Source organism: Rhincodon typus, unplaced genomic scaffold (genome assembly GCF_021869965.1).
Source record: "Rhincodon typus isolate 14 unplaced genomic scaffold, sRhiTyp1.1 hic_rhity00002967, whole genome shotgun sequence".
Classification (NCBI taxonomy): Eukaryota; Metazoa; Chordata; class Chondrichthyes; order Orectolobiformes; family Rhincodontidae; genus Rhincodon; species Rhincodon typus.
Genome location: NW_025968605.1, coordinates 6,265 through 22,456, shown reverse-complemented (window position 1 = coordinate 22,456; position 16,192 = coordinate 6,265). Strand labels below are relative to the sequence as shown.

The 16,192-nt window shown below is 39.7% G+C and overlaps 1 protein-coding gene across 1 annotated transcript in view; it reads right to left on the bottom strand.

Moving 5' to 3' along the window:
* Window positions 1-773: 773 nt before the first annotated feature.
* Window positions 774-16,192, bottom strand: part of LOC109936559 (protein mono-ADP-ribosyltransferase PARP14-like) — a gene marked incomplete at both ends in the record, with an annotated part of 20,862 nt that continues 5,443 nt past the window's right edge. Inside the window, 6 exons of the mRNA XM_048593498.1 lie at window positions 774-950; window positions 3,985-4,047; window positions 6,339-6,462; window positions 7,126-7,292; window positions 9,296-9,472; window positions 13,244-13,306. Of these exons, the coding sequence (XP_048449455.1) occupies window positions 774-950; window positions 3,985-4,047; window positions 6,339-6,462; window positions 7,126-7,292; window positions 9,296-9,472; window positions 13,244-13,306 (771 nt within the window). The remainder of the gene's footprint in view (window positions 951-3,984; window positions 4,048-6,338; window positions 6,463-7,125; window positions 7,293-9,295; window positions 9,473-13,243; window positions 13,307-16,192) is intronic.

The window sequence follows — 16,192 nt, the reverse complement described above, 5'->3', positions numbered from 1 at the left end:
TGATTATAATAGTAGATGGAATCGGGGAATTGCTTTTGCAACAGAGGGAAGGTTTAACCTGGGGATAAGTTGATTCCCAGGCTAGATGGGGCGAGGTGCTGTTGGAAACATGTAGAAACGCACACCACCAGAGGTTGCATTATGAGGACCAAGTGAACCAGCATTGAGAAATGTGCACTGGTTCTGGAGTGTTTAGCTTTAAAAGGTACTAACCAGAGACCTGTCTATGAGGTGTGAAACCTTGTAATCATTACACATATCCCTACAATCTTATGATGCCCAATAAACCTATCTAACCAAAGAGAGTGCAATTTGTAATAATACGTGACTCAAATTACAATTGGGGAAGCAGTCTTTCAAATACTGTGTAGAAGGAATGTCTTGCTTGAACCAGGTATCAGCTCTTTTGGAAGTTTAATTTCAGAATGCATTATTATCTTTTTTAGAGAAAACAGAATTTTCATAAAGGCTGGGTCTATCTCTCATAGACGTTTCCCTGGGAACTGTCAACACAATTCAGTTAAGTGCATTAATAATTTGGTGAGGGATATCTTATAAATGACTTGCTGAAATTTCCATGTAAAAAAAATAAACACACAATCAGCAGGAAGCTTGAGTGTAATTCTCATCAGAATTGTTTCAAGCTCATACTTTATACCGGGGTCTGAAATAGTATCATCTTCAAGTTATTGGATCACCTTACCTGCATGCTTTCTGTAACATATTAAAATAAAGGTATTTAAATAACACATACATATTGTACCAGAACCTACCTGTTCCCACTGCTGGGAAAGACACTGAACTTATTTTTAGGTTTTCACATTCCTTCAGAACTTTGATTAAAGATCCTTTTGTATTTTGTGCTTTAAGCCAGCCTGCCAAATGTATGATGTACTTTACTCGAAGGTTTCCTGCTTTTGTGCTTACAATGCTATCGTCGTTTTGGACACCTACAGCAGGAAAAAAAATGTTTGAAATGAAAGCTGTGACCACTGTCAACAATTCAACAACTAGTTAGAGGCACACAATTAACCTCATGCTATAAATTCTAAAGCTGATCGACACTTTTGTTAAAAGTATGTGATAGCCAGCATCTTGCAAATTTGTCACAGGTGAGAATGGCCACTCTGATCCTCTAAAACTCATCCAATCAGAATAACTCGAAAGCCTCCCTACTCCAGCACGCAATTATTTCATAAATAGTATGATTCTTAGTGGCTTTATTACTTTATCCAGAAGTCTTTTCCATTGATCATTATTTGTGTAAAGGAGAAATTTTTGATCTCTGTTCTAAATTTACCTCAGAATAGTTTGAAACTGCCTCTCCTTGTCTTATTCTTGCACATTCATTTTAAGTACTGTTCTTGAATTGGTATTTCCAAGCGTCCATCCCACTATAGTAACACTTCTAAGACGTTAATAGGAAAAGACAGGGTGGCTAAAGACAAACTATTTCCACTGGTTGGAGATTCTAAAACTGGGGTCATAGTCTGAGATAGGGCCAGGCAGTTCAGAAGAGATAGTAGGAAACAATTCTACACACAAGCGTTTGTAATCTCTTCCACAAATGGCAACTGAAGTTAGATATGCTGTTAATTTTAAATTGGAGACAGATACACTTTCATTAAGCAAAGCTTTTAAGGAATATGGGGCAAAGGCATGTCTATGGAGTGAGGCTACAGATCAGCCATGATCTCATTGAATGGTGAACAGGCCCGAGGGGCTGAATGGCCTATTCCTGTCCGTGTGCCTCCTTTCACAGTGTCACAGTTCCATGCCTGACACTTGAAATTAGCCTTGTGTCTCCAACTCTTGAATGTAACTCTTGTGCTTCAGCCCAAGCTAACACTATGCGGCAGTATGCCCACTACAGGTGTACAGGTTGATCTTGACTTCCTCTGACTTATTTCTCCACTTGCTGCTGTCCTTTGTTTGAACATGATTGTTTTCTTATTTAGAGTTATAGAGTCATAGAGATGTACAGCACAGACACAGACACTTTGGTCCAACTCGTCCATGCCAACCAGATATCCCAAATTAATCTAGTCACATTTGCCCTTCCTATTCATGCATCCATCCAGATGCCTTTTAAATATTGTAATTGTACCAGTTTCCACCACTTCCTCCAACAGGTCATTCCATACACACACCCCACTCTATGTGAAAAAGTTGCCCCTTAGGTTCCTTTTAAATTTTCTCCTCTCACCTTGATCCTCTGCCCTCTAGTTTTGGACTCCCCTACCCTGGAAAAAAGACTGTTTATCCTATCCATTCCCCTCATGACTTTATAAACCTCTATAAGGTCACCCCTCAGCCTCTGATGCTCCAGGGAAAACAGCCCCAGCTTATAAAGCCTCTCCCTATAGCTCAAACCCCCCAACCCTGGCAACATCCTCTGTAAATCTTTTCTGAATCCTTTCAGATTTCACAACATCCTTCCTATAGCAGGGAGATCATAATTGCACACAGCATTCCAAAAGTGGCCTAACCAATGTCCTGTACAGCCGCAACTTGACCTCCCCACTCCTATACTCAATGCACTGACCAATAAAGGCAAGTGTGCCAAATGTCTTCTTCACTACCTCGTCTACCTGCGATTCCACTTTCAAGGAACCATGAACCTGCACCCCAAAGTCTCCTTGATCAGCAATACTCCCCGTGACCCTACCATTAAGTGTATACGTCCTGCCTTGATTTTCCTTTCCAAAATGCATCACCTCACATTTATCTGAATTAAACTCCATCTGTCACTCATTGGCCCATTTGCCCATCTGATCAAGGTCCTGTTGTTCTCTGAAGTAACCTTTCTTGCTGTCCACTATAAAACCAATTTCGGTGTCATCTGCAAACTTTATTCTTTCTTTATTCTTTCATGGAATTATTGGCAAGGCCAGCATTTTTTATCCATCCCTCGTTGTCATTAAACTGAGTATTTTGTTCAGGTCATTTCAGAGGGTGTCAAGAGTTAACCACATCATTGTGGATCTGGAGTCTCACGTACGTCAATCCAGGTACGGATGGCCAATTTCATTCCTTAAAGGACATTAGTGAACCAGATTTATTTTTACAAGAATTGTTGGTAATTCATGGTCACCATTACTAAGGGTAGCTTTTAAATCCGGATTTATTTATGAATTGGATTGAAGTTCCACCAGCTGCCATGGTGTTATTTGAACCCACGTTCCATCGTCTGGGTTTCCAGATTGTTATCCTAAACTTCCAGATCTCTTTTACCTATATCCTTTGCTATTTCATCATCATTAATGGAATACACAGGCTGAATCTTCTATATTTTGTCTAATTGTCATCTTCATCGTGTTTTGTGGAGGATTTTTCTCTATGAGGACAAGCAAGCTTTTTCACGGGATCATTCCAGACTCTACTCATGAAGTACATGTCCTGCCCCTGTAGCGCCCTCTCGTCCAACATTAGCCCGACCCTCCCACTTGCCAGAAGTTCTCGCCACTACTGGGATACCCCAGGATATACTGAGATACTGTGGTGGCAGAACAGGATAGGTAACAGGTCATTTTGAGCTAAGATGAGCAGAAATTTCTTCACTCAGCGAGAGGCGAACCTATGGAATTCTCTACCACAGAAGACTGCGAAGGTGAAGTCACTGAATATACTTAAGAAAGAAATAGATAGGTTTCTAGAAGCTAAAGAAGTCAAGGGATAGGGGAAGAGAGTGGGAGTATAGCTTTGGGATAGAGGATCAGCCACGATCATATGGAACGGTGCAGCAGGCTCGATGGGCCAACTGGACTACTCTTGCTTCGGTTTTTCATGTTTCTGGGTTTCTATTACAGCTCAACTAAATTACCTTAAAACATTTTTTTTGTACTTTCTGAACTTTGAGGCTGGTATCGACTTATCATTTTCTGACAAGTGACTGGAAAATCCTTTATCCTTCCGGTAAACCAAACTTCATTCTGAGCCTGCATTCCGTCTCACCAAAGAGGAAGATGCCCAACAGTTACTCACCTAGTTGACTACATTCATCCACTACTGACTGTCCAGCTGCTTTTAAGATAGCACCAGAAACTCCTGTAAGGTAGAAAAGTTAGTTATTGGCAATAATATACTCTTCCAATTTAACAAAAAGCTCAACTTTTGTACTGAAGATATGTATCAGCTAAATCAGATTTACCATGTCAGTTCATGGGGCAGTCACCAATGCAGCAGAAAGAGGAAGTTGTCCTATTGAGATGGACTCAACTTAAACTTGGTTGGAACTAAAGTACTGGCAAATCACATATGGAGGTGGGAGATAAGGTTACAAATAAATAAGGGGTGGGTTCAAATAGGAGTCATTTCATAAGTCTGAAAATTCAAACTTGTAGTGTAGTGATTTGAAATAAAATTAAGGAGTTTGTGCTTGAAGTGTATTACTGACCACGGCCACAACAGGGAAATACGGCAAAAAACTAAAAGTTAGAAGTGCTTTATCGGAACATATAAAACATTCATAACTAGAAGCCGGCATTCACAATAGCAACAAATAATGATGCAAAACGATAAATGGTTTTGATCTAGCACCTTTTCCTGATCAAAGAGGGGAACTAAATATTTTAGGATGTCTGACTTCTAGAAAAAAAGAAACAAAATGGAACAGGAGGTGCAGTAGCCCTTATAATGAAAAGTAAAGTTGCCAGACGACCATAGGGCTACTCTCACATTAGACAGTTAGAGAGACTACTGATAGTGGTTTAACCTGAGGGTTACCATGTCACAAGTTAAGGTTGAGGTTAGGAAGATGGGATGTTCATAGCTAAGCTCAGCCCTTATAATAAAGCATGTGTCAAAGGCAGTGGTGAGATGGAGCTTAACCCAGAAGATCAGGATGTAGAATCAGTGATGGAGGATCCACAACCTTCTGGGTAGAGAATTCCAGGTTCACAACATTTTGTTGTGTAAATAAATTTCTCATCAATTGAAGTAAGACTTATTTATTCTTTTGGTTCACTTTCCTTGCATAAAGGACAAAAAGACAGCAGAAATGGGAGATGTAATTCACAGCTTGCAGGTGAAAAGCCACAATATGGAGTCTGTTCTATACACCCGATAACCAGTCAGTTAAGGAAGAGGTCAAATCTTTATTTGCTATACATTTATTCACAGCTACAATATTCTATTTGCTATAAATTTATTATTACAGGTATACATCTCATAGCTTGGCTTATGCCATGACACTAAGTGCTTCTTAACATGAACTCAATCATCCAATCAATATCCTCCAGCAACACATCCTTAACCTTGACTGATACAACTAACTATGTGGCCTCTTGTGGCACAATGGCATATCCCTATTTCTGGGCTGTGAAGGCCTGATTTCAATTCCCACCTACTCTAGAGGTGTGTAATAACATCTCTGAACAGATTGATTCGAAAATAAACAGAGCCAACTATACAGGATCTTGTAGCATAGTGGTAGTGTCCCTTCCTCTAAACCAGGAGGGCTGGGTTCAAGTTCCACCTCCTCCAGAATTGCGAGATAACATCTCTGAACAGACTGATTAGAAAATAAAGGGGGAAAAAATACAACTAACTGTTTGTGTAGTGCAGTGGTAGGGGCCTAGGTTTAATTCCCATCTACTTTGGAGGAGTGTAATAGCAACCCTGAACAGATTTATTTAAAACAAAAACCCGTCGAAATTATTAGCACCATACTCTCACTATCCGAGCTGTACTCATCCAGGCAATTGTGGAATATTCCATTATTCTCATGACTTGTGCCTTGTAAATAATTGACAGGCACTGGGGAGACAGGAGGTGAGTTACCCATCACCGAATCCCTAGCCTCTGACCTGCTCTTGTAGCCACAGTATTTATATGATTAGACCAGTTCAGTTTCTGGTCAATGGTAGCCTCCAACCCCAGAATACTGATAGTGGGATTCGGTGATGTTAATTTGAGGGTTAGATTTTTTTCTCGTTGGAGATAGAAATGGCCATTGCCTGGTACTTGTCTGGTGCAAATGTTACTTACCACTAATCATCCCAAACTTGGATATTGTCCAGGTCTTGCTGCATATGGACTACATGAGTATCTGGGGAGTCATGAATGGTGCTCAACATCACGCAATCATCAATAAACATCCTCACTTCTGACTTAATTGTAGGGTGAAGGGACATTGATGAAGCAGCTGAAGATGGTAGGGCCTAAGACACTATCCTGAGGAGATGAGATGATGTGTCCTGGGCCTGAGATAATCCTATGCATAGCATTTTTTTATTATGTCAAGAATTTTGAGCTGTTATAATACGGTAACAGGGTCATCAATAATGCAACTAATAGTTGTTAAAAAAACAGATGTGTGACCAAACATTGGCACTCACCACTGTTTCGATTAAGGTTGACATTTGTACAGTTTACAATTGCGTCAGTTTGTTCTGCTGTGATGTCACCTTGAGCAGCTACCAATTTTATTTTGCCAATGTTTACTTCTACTGAGTTGACTTTCTGAAATAAAGATTGGTGAACATTAGAAATGTTAGGATTACTTTTCTTTCTCTCCATTGTGATTCTTTCTGACCAACAGAGTTAAGCATACAGAGCTACAGGATGGGTTTTAACTCTCAAGTGGCAAAGGTGGGGCTGTTGGGAAGCAGCTGATTTTAACGATCTGGCCTCAGTAACTTTCTTATTTCCTGACTAGTATGGCAGTTAAAATCAGGCACCACACTGCTGTCACTGGGGTCTTTGGGATGACCTGTAATTCAAGGAGTCTGTGCTATAAAAGGGAAACCTGCTGAAGGAAAGTAAATGCCCAGGTCAGAGGAAAATGAAGGTTCTGGGACTGTAAAGAAACACTTCTGACTCTCATGACCTATTATAAAGTTCCAATTACTATTAAAAATCTACCTTTCTGTGGCGTCTTCTGGTCCTGTCTCCTGTTCCCAAAGCTTTGCTTAGTGAAAAATCTATCAGAGCTCACCAACTCAAGCCCTAGAATTTAAAGACCACATTGGGCCCACATAACCCCATTGGCTGGGATGTGTATCCTTGCCGGGTAGGGGAAGGAAGAGAATGTGTAAATTCCACACACTTCATATTAAAAGCCCCACTCTTTGATTTTATTATAATGCTGCAAAGTGTTGTACCAAATATTAAACCTCCTCCTACCTGTTGTGATTTTTGTAGCAAGATGTCAATAAAAATATTATACACGTTAGATTGGTAGACAACGATGTAAACAAGTTTAATACTGGATGGCTTATTTCGTGACAAATGATTTTCAAATCCCATCAACATGCTTTCCATAGTGTCCTGTGGATTCATTCCTCCCATACCTGCAAAAGGACAATGTCTTAGCAAAATGAAATTAAAATGGACTGAAACCAGAAAGTCATCAAAATCACTGTTAGTCATGTCTTTGCTCAAAATATTGTTTTTGTTATCAGTATTACATTCATTTAAATACTACTTTTGAAACCAATTTAGTTATTTATTATTATTACTGCAATCAATTGCTTTAGACTTTTTTAAACAAAATTAACTCAGCGTAACATTTTTTTTCTGATTTAATGATGTCTTATATCCCCTGTTCTCACTGACATTTATGATGTTGTACAGCTCTACTGGCCAGTCCAAGCTGTAAGTTTGCTAGGTTTTCAAATACCTGTGCAGGCACAGTTTGATAATTAGAGTCTCAGAATGCTTCTCAGGACCCAAATGTTTCTGGCAAAGTTTGACATTTTCAAAGTCCAATCAGAAGTGGGAAATGGGGACTGTGCACTGCAAATTAATAACGCATTACACTTCATTAGAAGCTGTGGTGTTTGTGATTGCAATGTTAAAGCTGATTGTGATGAACCTGAACAATCTGGTGTGTTAGGAAGTTCTGAGGAGGGGTCACCGGACCCGAAACGTTAACTCTGTTTTCTTCTTCACAGATGCTGCCAGACCTGCTGAGCTTTTCCAGCAACTTTGTTTTTGTTCCTGATTTACAGTATCTGCAGTTCTTTTGGTTTTTATCTGGTGTGTTAGCTGTTGGGTTCACCCAAAGACAAAGTTCCTCTTGTGATGGTGAAAGTTATTAGATCCTCATGTAATGTGCACTGCTTCAATTCAACCCGATTGCCCTGATTTCCAACCATGACATTTTGACATGCCGGTTGTCATCATTAGCAAGGCAACAGCAGGTGACAACATGCTGGATGCCTGCCTTATTCACTGGCACCAATCAGGCAACTCCCACCTCCTTGAATCACTTGGTGCTACAGAGTGGCCACTGCACTTGCTTTCTGAAGAAGGGTCCCAACCCAAAACATCAACTTTCCTGCTCCCTCTGATGCTGCCTGGCCTGCTGTGTTCCTCCAGCTCCACACTGTGTTGTCTCTTACTCCAGCACCTTCAGTTCTTGCTATCTGTTCTGTCCAATTAGGTTATTTGTGTTTTAAGAATATATTGCGTGAATGATGCAGAGCCGGCGGAGGGTTGGGCTCTGGAGGTGTTAGGTTCCCCATTTCACTTTGGTTAACCAGACATATAAGCCACCAGTTATTTAAGTCAGAGATAGTAGGAACTGCAGATGCTGGAGAATCCGAGACAACAAGGTGCAGGGCTGGATGAACACAGCAGGCCAAGCAGCATCATAGGAGCAGAGAGGCTGACGTTTCGGGCCTAGACCCTTCATCAGAAATTATTTAAGTCAGATTGCTGGGTGCTATCATGGTATCACAATCAGTGAGACACCAATGTTGGAAGATCTAATGACTGTTTAATACTGAGCAATGAGCAGCAAATACTGGGCAAGCAGCTCATGGCATGATACATTTTGTCCAATGAACAAGTCATTACAAAAAAAAGTGGTCTGAAAGATGTATATAATGAGAAAGTGACATTAGTAATCAGATACCAACATAAATAGAGCCATATTGATCTAACTGTCTATTGGTATTTTACCTCCTATCTTCACTTGTTTAGTTAATCTCATCAAGGCAGCAGATGGGGACACTAACAGTGGTCACAATATCCTTGGGCTGGAGTAGTGAAAATTTACCCCAGTTTTTTCACCCAATTGAAAATGAGGACAACACATAGGGTAAAGGCAGTGTGCTGAATTAGGAAAGCATGATGCATGGCTGTGATATCACTGAAGCTGAATAACCAGATGACATCCACTGTCCAGAAGCAAACATGAATAATGATCATTTGGGAGAAGTCCTTGAGGCAGAGTGGTCCTCATGGAACCGTATCACAACAGCAAGAAACATTGTTGGAGAGGAGTCAATAAGTGTAGAAGAATAAATTGATAAACAAATGGAAATATTTCTAGTCTTACAGTAGTTACCTGTTCCTAGAGCAGGGAATGATACAGTTGTGATCTGATATTTTTCACATTCCTGCAATACTTTTTCTACAGAGGCAGTTATCATAACTGGATTGTTTTGACCGACCATATGTATGATGTAATCACAGGTAAGCTTGCCAGCACTGGTAACAACAACACCATCATTTGGTTGAGAACCTAAAAAAAGACATAGGCGCAAAGTTTAAGGAAGAGTTAATTTTATATGCTCTATCTGTGAAATCTTAATAATGCATTCTAACAATTTCTACAACTGCAGACTCAGAAAATACTTATTCTCCTTTCACACATGACATAATATATAATTGAGATTGATTTTATGTGCATAATTTGCATGAAACAATTCTCCGTTTACTGTATTTTATTGCACATATCACATTGCTATTACCCAAAGTAGTTGCTGTCATTTCAGTCACAAAGTCAAACTGCCATAGTTTGTAAATACAGTTCGTAGTTTTTTTTTTGCTATTCCCTGTTTAATTTAACGCCCTAGTGTTCTTTGCTGTTTGCTGACTAAGTAATATTTGTGTTGTTGTGTCATATTTCCCATGCCACCTTAAATTAATTGGCTTGCACAATGGTGTCAATAGGCATTCTGAAAGTTTCATTGTCACAGAAATGTCACAACATAGAGACAGACAGCCGAACCAAATTAGCCTTTCTACCCCTGTATATGCAAAAAACAGTAAAGCTAAACTGTCGAAGACCTCCAAATAGTTCCTAAACTGACTTTTGAATAATCAATCCCAATCTTTACAAGTTATTAATTTCTAGACCCCAGTTTTGTATCTTAAAGTAAAGACTTAACTATTTAGTAGATACACAATAAATATAGCAGAGAGAAAATTAATCAACACAGTAAGCTGATTAGAGTCTGTGCTTTCAACCTGAAACATTTGTTTTCAGTCTCCATTCACACAAAAGGCAGAAAGACAAACAAACACAGTTAAAAGATAAATAATAGAAAATATTAAAACTGGGTCAAGTTATTTAAATGGATTTTATAATGTATTGTTTCATAGGCATAAATGCAGACTGCTTGACTGCTTTTCTGAAATGTTGATTAGGGTTACCTTCTCAATTCATCCAGGCAAAGACAACAATAGCTCTAACTCAGCTTTCTACTCTTTGGGCTTCCAGAAGCTGGTATATCAAATTGGGCAGGGAGCTTTCAAATCTTCATGCTATTTTAGCAGCAGCCCAGAACCATCTCTCAGAAAACACCATTCAAAAACCAACTTTAATTCTGGTTCCACCCCGATAGATTGACTTAATACAAGGCCTCATATGCCATTCAAGAAAGTGTCACCTGCTTGAACAATGGGTCTATTTCAGACTTGCCAGAACCAATTCCCAGGTGCTGACCTCAGTAGTATCCAACTTCTTTAAACACATGCTCTTTCTTGGGGTCACTGTGTCTGTTAGAACCTTTTAAATCAGCAATCAGCCTGCAAATAGCCTCCAGGCCTGACCTCAAAAACAAATTAATCTTGTTCAGTCCATTCTTTTCTTTTTACCACAAAATATCCCAAAGTCCACAAGTCACTTCCAGCTCACAATTCAAATTGATAAAAGAATAAAAGTAATGAAAAATCAATGAGCATTTAAACCAAAACAAAACTTGCATTTATGTAACACTTCTTATGGCTCAGAATATCCAAAAGGCACCATTCTTGTGTCAACATGTATGATGTGAAATAGTTACAAATCTAATCTATTGGCAGAAGCATAAGTGATTTCATCTATCTGAATGTATATGTAATTCTAAAAAGACAGTAACTGGGCTGGATAGGGAAGCTGTTTCATAAAAAGGTCTCCTTTCCAACTAAAGTTGTTTGAAATATCTGTAAAAATATTGCTTTCAAAAGAAGTGCATCTCATTTCTTGTCTATTTAACATTTTCACTATCTGGTTTAAAACTGCTCTCCATGTGAACAGATCGTAACTTAGATTTTGACTTAGTTTCTCTAGTCTCACGGAGGGTCAATGAACAGCAATTCTCTATTTCTGGCCCTACTCCACAGTAATCGTTTTTTTCCCAGTTCAGATAGCATCTTGTTCTTGACAGTACTCTCTAAAACTTTCTCAGGTTGACTTTAGCCAGATCTTTTTCTTCTACCATCTGGTAGTGTCCATTCAACTTCTGTTTTTTTCTCGCTCATGGGACATGGGCATCACTGGTTGGCCAGCAGTTATTGCCCTTCCCTAACTGCCCTTGAACTGAGTGACTTGCTAGACCATTTCAGAGGCAGTTGCGTGTCAACCACATTGCTGTGGGTCTGGAGTCACATGAAGCCCAGACCAGATGAAGATGGCAGATTTCCTTCCCTGAAGGACATTAGTGAGCCAGATAAGTTTTCCTGACAATTGACAATAGTTTCACGGTCACGAGTAGATTCTTAATTCCGGACTTTTTTTATTGAAATCAAATTCTATTATCTGCCATGCAAGGATTCGAACTCAGGTTCCCAGCTGAATTTCTGGATTAATAGTCTAGCAATAGTACCACTAGGCCATTGGCTTCTCCCATCTGCCATTCTGGCAGGCCATACACCCTAGAGGGTAATATATACCCCGCCATTTTCAGTGATCTCTCTGGCATGATACCCCCACAAGTACCTCTGTCTAGTCCTGTGTAGCACTTCTGCATTATTGATGGTGTCTCTCCATTGGATGCTCTGCATCTAATGTAGATATTGCTGGTGAAAGACACACAACTTACACAGCATCTTTTCTATCCTCCTGCACATTTCGGTGGCATAGACTGTGGTCAGTATCACTATTAGCATGTAGAGTCACAGCTCCGTGTTATATTGACATGTTGGATGCTTACACCATGTACAACTGCTGAAAGACTAGTACTGTTTTACCGATTTTTGTGTGATCATCGATCCCTGAAGCACCCTCCTGGGAAATGTTGCATCCCAGGTAGGGGAAGAGGTTGATGTTCTGTTGTCTGAGCTTAAAGCTTGTTTTGGCAAATGACATGACCTATGATAAAGCTGCCTCCTTGCTCTGAAAGTCTGTGGTAGGTCTAAAGTTAATCATCTTTTGAAATGATGTGAGAACATTGAAAAAATCTAACTGTGAACCAAAGGTAAGAAATGGGTTTTTTATTTTATTGGATCATGCTATGCCAGATCAACTTGTGCATGAGATTTTGCTTCCGACCAGAGGAAACTTAAACTTGATAATGGAAGATGATTATTTTTGTTGGACATGAAAAAGCCAGAATTGTAACAGGATATATGAATAGATCCCGGTAGGTCTCAAGCTTAAAATTGAAAGCCAGGTAGCAAATTAAATCACAAGGTGTTGGAAGCATTTAAGAGGTCAGGCACCATTTATGTAGAGTTGGTTAACATTCCAGGTTCTGAAAAATTAACCTCAATTTCTGTTCTCTCTCTGTAGATGCTGGCTTAATCAGGGGTGAAAGGTTATCAGGGTAGATGGACAATGAAGTAATCAGATTAGCTGGGATCTTATTAAAAGGGGGAGTAGGCCCAAGTGTTCAGTAGCCTACTCCTGCTACTAACTTGTATCTTTATGCTTTTCGTATGTTCATTATTCAATTACTCACTGCAGTGGTTGCAGAAGCCAAAGGTGCAACAACTTCCAAGTTGTTTATCTACTGACCTTTATCCTTATCCACTTTGCTTTTATCTACTGACCAGAAAATGACTAATCCGATCTATTCTGAATGCTCAAGCCACACTGCTATGTCCTCATGATTGATACTAGTGAAAGAAGCATCTTGCTCCATCAGCCTTTATGAAAGTAAGATTTATGAATATTAAAGATCATCAACATAAATTGCATACTCGAAAAGTACTCAAATCTCTATCTTGCAGGGTTTTTTTAAAATATCATGCATTATTTTTTATATACATATATATTTATAAAACACACACATTTATATTTGTAACTTACCCAGTTTCTTACATTCATCTACAACAGTACTGCCAGCTTTTGCAAGTATTGCCCCAGAGACACCTAAAATAAAAACAAACACAATAATGTTGTAAGATCTAGTTCATTTTTAATTATGACAAGACATTTTAATCAAGATTTCTGCCCACCCATGGTCAATCCTCAGAACATGCATCCTTTTTCACTTTTGCACCTATATAACATGTTACTGTAAAGAAATGAAAACAATTTGCAGAAGGTGAAATGGTTTAAGCTGAAACTCCCACAGAGTTTCTAGCTTCAGCCCTGAGTGTAAGCTAGGATTTTCCCCACACATGGAAACTTTTCCAAAACAGGTAACAGAAAATATAAAAGGCCATCTGCAAAAGATATCTCTTATTATCCAGTTTATAGTGGTATCCCGTAGGGACACTTGATTTATGTCCTGACATAATGAGGAAATATGCTATATAAGAAAACAATAGATGTGGCTCACCATCAAATGTAAAGGCAGAAGTAGAGGTAAGAAATAGCCAAGGATTATTTTCAAACAACTCCACTCAAAACAAAGATAACAAGATGTAGAACTGGATGAACATAGCAGGCCAAGCAAGCAGGAAAGCTGATGAGACCCGAAATGTCAGCTTTCCTGCTCCTCTGATGCTGCGTGGCCTGCTGTGTTCATCCAGCTCTACACCTTGTTATCTCAGATTCTCCAGCATCGGCAGTTCCTACTATCTCCACTCAAAACATTGCCTTTTGTTCTGTTGGTGAATTTTACTATAATTGACTTAAGCAACATGTACCATCACTAAACCCTCCTCTCTATTTAATTTCCAAATCCTGACACTTTTAACATGTATAGTGTCAATAATTGAAAAATTAAGCCCATTAATATATTAATGCCAGCAAAAGGATATCCACACTATCTCAAAATAGCAATTGCCACCATTATTAAGTTGCATGCAGACAACTACATATTCTACTAATAATCTTATTTTTCTCACTAAACATTACAGGTTGACAAAAAATGAGTAAGGAGATTATTACCAATTAATCTTCTTGCAACCAAAACACACATTGCAGTCTACAGGTCACAACCATAAAGTACAACGGCATTTTAAACTTGTAATTCCAAAATATGTTTTTTAAAAGGGTGCTGGTACATCCAACAATGGCTGTAGATCCAACTTCATTTGATTTGTAGAGTCATAGAGTCATAGGGCGGAAACAGACCCCTTGGTCCAACTCATCCATGCTGACCAGATATCCCAATCTGACCCTCTGAACTCTTCCTATTCATTTTCCCATGCAGATGCCTTTTAAATGTTTTAATTGTACCCGCCTCCACGACTTCCTCTGGCAGCTTGTTCCATACATGCACCACTGCATGAAAAAATTACCCCTCAGATCCTTATTAAATCTTTCCCCTCTCACCTTAAACCTATGCCCTTTAGTTTTGGACTTCTCCACCTGAGGAAAAAAGATCTTGGCTATTCACCCTATCCATGCCCCTCATGATTTTATAAACCTCTATAAGGTCACCCCTCAGTCTCCAATGCTCCATGGAACAAAGCCCCAGCCTATTCAGCCTTTCCCCATAGCTCAAAACCTCCAGTACCGGCAACATCCTTGTAAATCTTTTCTGCACTCTCTCAAATTTGACAACATCCTTCCTATAAAAGGGTGACCAGAATTGTATGAAGTATTCTAAAATTGGCCTCAGCAATGTCCTGTACAGCCACAACATGACATCCCAACTTCTATACTCAATGTTATGACGAATGAAGGCAGTGCCATAAACCTTCTTCGTCACCCTGTATACCTGCAACTCCACTTTCAAGGATCTATACACCAACATCCCTAGGTTTCTTTCTTTGGTAAACAGTACCCAGGGCACTACCATTAACTGTGTAAGTCCTGTCTTGGTTTTCCTTACCAAAATGCAGCATCTCACATTTAATTTAATTTACATAAAGCTCCATCTGCCACTCCTTGGTCAGTTGGCCTATCTGATCAAGGTCCCATTTTACTCTGACATAACCTTCTTCACTGTCCACTACACCACCAATTTTGGTGTCATCTGCAAACTTACTAACCATACTTCCACATCCAATTCATTTGTATAAATGATGAAAAGCAGTGGAGGAGGTGCTGGACGTCTTAAAACACATAAGGTGGACAAATCCCTAAGACCTGATCAGATGTATCCGTGAACTTTGTGGGAAGGTAGGAAAGTGATGGTTATGCCCCTTGTTGAGATATTTGCATCATTGATAGCCATGGTTGAGGTGCCAGAAAATTGGAGGGTGACTAATGTGGTGTCATTATTTAAGAAACGTGGTGAGGAAAAGCCAGGAAACTATAGACCGGTGAGCCTGATATCAGTGGTGCCGAAGTTGTTGGAGGGAATTCTGAGGTACAGGATTTACATGTATTTGGAAAGACAAATACTGGTTAGGGATTGTCAACATGGCTTTGTGCATGGGAAATTGTGTCTCACTGACTTGATTGAGTTTTTTGAAGAAGTGACAAAGAAGATTGATACAGGTAGAGCAGTGGAGGTTGTCTATAAGGACTTTGGCAAAGCATTTGACAAGGTTCCGCATGGTAGACTGGCTTGCAAAGTTAGATCACATCGAATCCAGGGAGAGCTCATCATTTGGATAAAAAAAATTGGCTTGAAGGTAGGAGACAGAAGTTGGTGGTGATTGATTTTGCTTTTGGACTGGAGGCCTGTGACCAGCAGTGCGCCACAAGGATCGGTGCTGGGTCCAAATTGAATCAGAGATAGTAGGAACTGCAGATGCTGGAGAATCCGAGACAACAAGGTGCAGGGCTGGATGAACACAGCAGGCCAAGCAGCATCATAGGAGCAGAGAGGCTGACGTTTCGGGCCTAGACCCTTCATCAGAAAAGGGGGAGGGGAAGGGGGTTTTGAAATAAATATCTTCTATCCGCCTCCCACTC